This window comes from Montipora foliosa, chromosome 11 (genome assembly GCF_036669935.1).
Source record: "Montipora foliosa isolate CH-2021 chromosome 11, ASM3666993v2, whole genome shotgun sequence".
Lineage (NCBI taxonomy): Eukaryota > Metazoa > Cnidaria > Anthozoa > Scleractinia > Acroporidae > Montipora > Montipora foliosa.
This window is the reverse complement of record NC_090879.1, coordinates 16,330,403-16,337,902: the sequence shown is the minus strand read 5'-3', so window position 1 is coordinate 16,337,902 and position 7,500 is coordinate 16,330,403. Positions and strand designations below refer to the sequence as shown.

Here is a 7,500-nt window from a genome sequence, read left to right as displayed (position 1 = left end):
ATGGGGTAATTCCATGCAGTTTGCAGCCTACCATTAGAGGTACGTCTACTTTTTGTCATTTGTAAATTACGTTTGACCTGGACGAACTCAGACCGGCATGAGTTTGTATCGGCCTCCACACATTTCTTTTTATGTGTTTATGCATTGAAACCGGCCTGACAATAAACTCAGCCAGTCTCACTTCGTCTCTTGTTGGACTGAGACGAGAAATTCTCGTACTGGTCTCATGTAAATGACAACAAATCTCAGACCGGGTCCAGAAATTTCAACGCTGTTTGCTTTTGGGTCAGCCATATATTTATTGGAAAAAACATATCATTTCATCCTGAAACCAGGCACCAGGTATCTCATCCTGGTTTCAAGTAAACAGCTGCAAAAATTTCATGCCGGTACAACTTCACACCAGTCTGAGTTCGTCCTGGTCTCATGTAAATACCCCATGCTCAGCATTTACACCCTCCCCACCAATTTTATTGAAAACAATAATTATTACGGTATCAATAATGGCATACATGTGTCATTTAACAATTAGACCCGAAGCCCTTCGGGTCAATAGCCCATGAGGTGAAGCTGAAACTGCCAAACAGTGTGACTCCGCTGCATGTACAGCACAGGGTATTGCCAGACAGTCACCAACCCAGGTATAAACCCTGTCCAACAGGACTTGACTTTCCTTGGGCAAGCCATAACACTATCACATGAGATTGAGGTCATGTGTGCTAGTTCAAGAGAGCATTGGAAACTTGAAATGCTCTGGCTTTGAATCAATACCCGTGGGACTACATGAATTGTATGCGTTCTCCTACATGTGAATGCAATAACACTTTGACCAAGAGAGGAACTACTGTCAAAATATAGAGCTTTCTAAAATTTAATGCCAAAAAAAAGCAGACCTTATAATAGGAATTATTGGACGTACGGTGTACCTTGAAAAGCGTAACGAAAGTATTGAATATTTCCGTTTACCCTATACAGTATGGTAGTAGATTCCTACAAGAGTCCTAAAAATTCCTACAGATTCCTGCAATGATGTCATATTTTTCCTGCAAGGATAAACACATGGTTACATCTACCAAGGAAGTTTTCTGAACAATGACAGAAAGCAAGGAAAGTTTGTCTGTGGTTGAAAAATGTCAAGTGGTGACAAATGTCAATGTGAAGTGAGATTTAGAGATTAATTGGAGAAATGATTGCACTAAGTAGACAATTTAAGCAATAATTGTCTCTTTAAAGAAACCTGGAACATTCAGGTGACTTTAACGGGATTCAAACCCATCACCTCTGTGATGCCAGTCCAGTGCTCTACCAACTGAAGCCATTCAGCTAAGAGCAGGCGAATTTGTTGGCATGAATATTTGTGAAAGGTCTGATACTTGTGCTTCTGCCGTCGTCAATAGTGAGAACCAGGCTTAATAGTAGCTTTTGGCTAATAAACTGGAAAAAGCAACCTGTTAAATGAGATTTTACTGCCCCATCAGTAAAATACGGTTAATGGAACGTGACCATACTAAAAGGGGCTATTCATGTCGCGTTAGTTATCTTCGTGTTCTTTGTAGTCGGTCGTTCAAGGTCATAAAATCAATGGTTTTGTTGTAAATAAAATGAGGACACAGTGACTTTGTTCCTAGATATCAGTTTATAACGTACACTTGCATTGGCCAAATCTGTTAAGGCCTCATTCATAACTGTTAAAGAGCACGTGTAATACCTACCTGCTCATAGAAGAAGCTGTACAACTGGCTACTTTAATAGACAGAGTCTAGCTATAAAAGCCTCAGTTAGCCGTCCAAGGTTCACTTGGCAGTTTTGTCTTCTATAGTAAAACAACAAGCTGTTGGCATTTGTTAAAGTTTTTCCCCTCCCTCCCTCCCTTTGGAGATGGGTTGGGTTTATCGCCCTGCCTTCATTAAAATTGGGTCACTCCTGCGAGGTGCGGTTAAGTCTGCGCAGCGACTTCCCCCAAGCTTGTTGGCTCGTTTGCCTTTGTACATTGCTCGCTACCAATACTCTTGTCCGATCCAGCACGTGCTCTTTACCAATCAGCTCGTAGTGCTGGGGAGATAAGTGAGGTTGTTTCTATATCACGCAATCCGGAAGTCGCATAGGCTAACCAGTCGCAAGGCAGTGTTCCCCTCAAAAAACGCCAATACGTCTGTTGTCTCGTTCTATTGCGCCTTACATTATGCGTTAAAAGCCAACTATGTTGATACCAAGGAACAGTGACATTAATGATCATTTAACAAAAAATAATCTCCTGCAGCCCCTGAGTGGATTCGTGAAAATTTCTATAAGTGTGTGGATTAATTTCCTGAAAATTCCTACAAGCGCATAATCGTTCATTGTAATTATTATTACTATGAAGTAGGATTAGGATTACCGGTAGAAGCTGGTGAAACTTCTTGAAAATTGCTGGATCATGCCTTCCCTACAGCTGTATGTGCTAATCAAGCAGTTTTTATTTCATAGTACTGTGAATACACTGTAGAATATGAGAAATGCAAAGAATGGTTAAAGACGAATGTTCCTGATGTTTACAAAGTTCTAATAAACCAAGGTAACTCTCCAGAATAGGTATTAATGAGTTGATTTTGGCAGTGAAAGCCATTGCATGTTCACCGGCATTGATTCATCAACAAGTCTTTATCAATAAAAAGAAAAGGACTGCAGTATCAGCACGTATTTCTCCTTTAAAAACTTTGTAACCAGGTGGTTGCATGGAAAAATATGAAAATGTTACACTTGTTAAAAAAATATTATAATAATTGAAAAAAGATCTTGAAATCCCAAGGTTTCGGCTACTAACATAAGCCTTCTTCAGGGGTAATAAAAATATACAACGAAGTGACAAGTGTATTTAAAATCGCGTAGATGCTAATAAAAAGCAGAATATATCATAAAATCAGTTCTTGTCCAATAACACCAAGGCCCTGTACTCTTGGGGCAGGTACGTGCCATCATCGCGGTTGAGCGGACTTTTGCATGTGTTAATTTCCCGTGCCTCTAAGAGGCGTCGGGTTCGCCAACCAGGACTGGTACATAATATTACAGACGATTCCCACGAGATAGTGTGGCCAGACTGTAAAGAATGTTCGGGAAGTGCAGATTTCTTGGGGTGTTCTTGTTCCACCGTTTTTTGGTGTTCTCTGAGCCAAGCATGCAAAAGTCCGCTCAACCGCGGCATGTACCTGCCCCAAGAGTAGAGGGCCTTGGCATTATTGGACAAGAACTGATTTTATGATATATTCTGTTTTTTATTAGCATCTACACGGTTTTAAATACACTTGTCACTTCGTTGTATATTTTTATTACCCCTGAAGAAGGCTTATGTTAGTAGCCGAAACGTTGGGATTTCAAGATCTTTTTTCAATTATTATAATATTATTTTAACCAGTGTAACATTTTCAGTTTTACCAAGTATTTCTCCTGCCCGCACGACCATGATATACCACAGAGGACACACCAAATCACTGGGAATTCTGACTTTCCTACTCTTCATGAAAAGTGGGTGGGTTTTTAACAATCCCATATTGTTGTGAACAATAATGGGTTCTGAGATAGGGCCTTTGGCTTTTCATCCTTATCCAAAAAGACTTGAAAGTCCAATGCAATACAGTTTTTCAGGAGCTTTGTCCTTTGAGAGAAACTGTTTTGGTAAAGATCTACTGATTGCTTTAGATGTTTTGTCTTGATCTCAGCTGCAGAACAGTTGGCAGCTACAGATATTAGTGAAGGTGCTTCAAAAAAGAAACAAACAAGAGGTGAATTATATTAATTTTACGTCAATTAATTTGCTACTATGATAAAAAAAGTCACTTCCTTTTTTTCTTCAGACTTTTAAAGTGTGCTTGCTTAATAACACCTGACTGGAAAAACTTTGAGCTTTGATTTTTATGTAAAGGGTGTTTACTTTGAGTCAGTGTAAACTGACTTATTGGACCTCAGAGGGTTGGATCTAGGGTAAAGTGATGTCATATTCTCATTAGCTTAAAATTCCAGTGCGTAAATGCAGCTTATTTCATGTATGTATGTATGCAAAAATGTGAGTTTAAAAGTCTGAAAGCCTGAAACCCCCATGCTGCATACTATTTCAGCCGCGTAGACACCCAGCTCTCTCAACATTTTGAAGTTAAGTAATGGTGGACCAATAAATAGGGAAATTCCAGTTAAAATAAACAAGTGTCTTTTTTAAATCAAGGCTTTAAACATGCATCACCTAGTGTTTAATTAACACAGTTTTGAAATCAAAAGAAAAGTAAGAATAATTGATTTTTTGGGCATAGTAGCACTCAAAGTATTTTTTTACTCATCAGGTACAAGTAAAGCTGTGTGCCAAAATTCCCATTGTGTTTAATGTACACTGTATTATTCATGGCTTTGGTGGTTTTCTTGTTTCTACTGAGAGAGCTGTGGAAGTTAAACCCCCTGAGTACAGTTTGCAATGCAATGTTTTGTTTTTGCATACATAGTATTTGGTAATAAGTATTCATTTGACTGATTTTTCTCTCCTTTCAGGTGGCAAAGGGGTTGTAAGAGTCCCCAAAAAGAAGGTAAAAAACAGCAGCATTCAGCTTAAGCTTAGGCTCTCCATACATTGAATGGCACATGTTCAACTGCTGGGGAATTAGAGTGAGAAGGGAAATCCTCTCCTTTTCCCTGCTTGCTCTAATTCCCCAACTGTTGACCACTTGCTATTTGACGCACAGAGAGCCTGTGTGCAGCTTTTCAACGGTTTGGACTAATGTGGTTTTTTTTTTAACCCATTGACTCCTCAGGGGCCCTACTACCCCCACCCCCCCCCCCCCCTTCCCAGTTGATGAGTCAAATTACATGGGAGTAAGAAAGATTAAAATCTGTTAAGTCTCACATCCAGGAGTCAATGGGTTTATGGAGGGAAGATAGTTTTTGAGTGATTAACCCATCGAATCCTCAAACACCCTAGGAAGCCTTTAGGTGACAAGTAAAATCGTCTGGCGTTAGACAGAGTCAAGTCTGTTAAGTCTCACTTCCAGGAGTCAATGGGTTTATGGAGGAAAGATAGTTTTTGAGTGATTAACCCATTGAATCCTCAAACACCATAGGAAGCCCTTAGGTGACAAGTAAAATCGTCTGGCCTTAGACAGAGTCAAATCTGTTAAGTCTCACTTCCAGGAGTCACTTGATTTAAGAACGTTTACAGTATATATGTACCGTATATCATTGTGGTGTTCTCTTCTTATTTTATTTATGAAGAATGTGACGAAAAAAGTTGCACTTTCAAGAGCTCAACGAAATAAGAAGAAATATGTCACTGTCGTGACAGGACTCGGTACATTTGGTGAGTTCAGCTGAACAAATGATAACATCTTTCCTTACTAATGATTCCGCCGGTAAACTAATGGACATTGTATATACCGGTATCTCGACGCGAGTAAGGCTTTCGATAAAGTGGACCACGCTAAGTTACATTTGTGTAATTTAAAGGTTGCACCAATGCAACGTTACTGGCAAACTTCAAGACTGGTTCAGTTCATACTTAAGGACGGTGCCTACTAATTCAAAGGAATTTTTGCGCGGTTTACTGAATATGCGGGAAAAGCAGATCTCAACAAGTGTTATTAAAATCCAAAAAGAAAATTGGGGGTAACCACGCATTTTTCAAAGATAATTAATCAACAATAGTAGCAAAAAGCTTTAAAATACAAAGCAATGTATGGCGTTCCTTTCCAAATTAAAGCTTAATTATCTCTGAAAAATGCATGGTTACCCTCGATTTTCTTTTTGGATACAAAGACCACTTGCTAAGTTCTGTTTTCTCCGCATAAATTTAAACCACTCAGAATATCCCTGCATTAGTACGCACTACCGATAGGAAATCCGAGTATCTGGAGATGCGCAGAACGTATGCGCAATGACAACAGTATGCACCGTCCTTAAGGAACGCAAGCAACAGGTTACAGTTCTCGGGTTTTTATCTGGGGTACCACAAGGGGTACCTACTAGGGCCCACACTGTTCCTGCTGTTTGAAGACGACCTGCCTGTTATGCCAATGATACCAAGATTTTTAAGAGCATCGATTCTATCACAGACTGTAATGCCTTGCAATCTGACCTTAACGACCTTTTCAGCTGGTCGGAACCTTCTGGGCTCATACTTAATCAGTCCAAGTGTAAATACCAGCGCATCACCCGCAAAAATAACACCTGTGCAGCACACGAAATGCCTTTGAAACGAACGCCTTTCATAAACGAAACGCCTTTGGAATCTGGAGACACAGAGAAAGACCTTGGTGCGTGGGTGTCAAGCAATCTTACTTCGGACAAACAAGTGACTGACCTGTGCGCGAAAGCCAACGAACTCCTCGGTTTTGTGCACCGAGCCTCTATGTGTATCGACACTGTAAAGCACCCAAACACGTCGCACACTGTATCTCGGCTCTCTGTCGTCGCATCTCTGCTACGCAACCCAAGTATGGTCGCCACAGTCCATTGGCTTACTAAAGCAACAAAACCTATTTTGAAGCTTCCCTTCCGTTGCGATGCAACCTATAAGACCCGCTTTCAACTAACGAATCTGTTACCTATCTCGTATTAGTATCACCCAACTAGTGGACTAATGCAAATCCTGCATTTTGATTGGATACGCTACTAGATGACTATTAGTAATAGTCCTCGAGTATCGAAAAGCGTGAAGCTTTCTTTCATTTTATTCCGGCCAAATAAATATTTCTTCAACTTGCATTCGCTAACTTTATTGTTGCCTTTTCTGTCCGACTAGTTGGGTGATACTAAAACAATTAGACCCTTCGCCCTCAAGGGCCACGGGTCAATAGCCCATTCGGCTGTGCCTCATGGGCTATTGACCCGTAGCCCTTGCGGGCTACGGGTCTAATTGTTAATTAGCACGAATTTTTGGATATAGTCTTTTTCTATAAAGCTGTAAATAACTTAGTTTTCATAGATAGTGAAGCTATGCCTGTAACGAGACAATCAACGAGATTTACCAGGTCATCTAGCAGCAATGCTATTACTTATGTTCCTAAGGGAAGTAGAACTGTTACTTATCAACGCTTGTTTTTCATACGTGGGTGCCGCACATGGAATGTTCTGCCCGCTGAGTTACGCGCCGCAAGTCATATCTCCCTAGCCTCATTTAAGCGTTCACTACTTCAATATTACAATAAGGTCCTAGATCTGTACGGGGTTGACGACATCAGAACCTGGAGAACAATCTGTCCCATTTGCAACATAGCCGGCGAGGGCTGTTCTGTGCCCGCCGTCGTACTGCTTCTAGCAATTAATTTTGAACTTTTGTTTTTGTTTCCATTTGATTTTTTTGTTTATATGTGAGTAACTTTAGTTACATGTATTATTTCTCATTAACAAGGGATCCACTGTAATTGGCTAGGCTGTAGTGGTCTCCCTTCCTCATAATTCTATGTTTATAATTATTACAGTTGTATATGCTAGTTAGGCGAAGCTAAATAAATATATTTTGAGCTAAGCGATCTGCTCAAAAGTCAT

At 40.2% G+C, this 7,500-nt stretch overlaps 1 protein-coding gene across 1 annotated transcript in view; it reads left to right on the top strand.

Annotated features, from left to right (window-relative positions):
• LOC137976503 (density-regulated protein homolog) overlaps window positions 1–7,500 on the top strand; it is a 9,589-nt gene that overhangs the window by 242 nt on the left and 1,847 nt on the right. Inside the window, exons 2-6 of the mRNA XM_068823870.1 lie at window positions 20–39; window positions 2,467–2,554; window positions 3,696–3,758; window positions 4,513–4,547; window positions 5,230–5,314. Of these exons, the coding sequence (XP_068679971.1) occupies window positions 20–39; window positions 2,467–2,554; window positions 3,696–3,758; window positions 4,513–4,547; window positions 5,230–5,314 (291 nt within the window). The remainder of the gene's footprint in view (window positions 1–19; window positions 40–2,466; window positions 2,555–3,695; window positions 3,759–4,512; window positions 4,548–5,229; window positions 5,315–7,500) is intronic.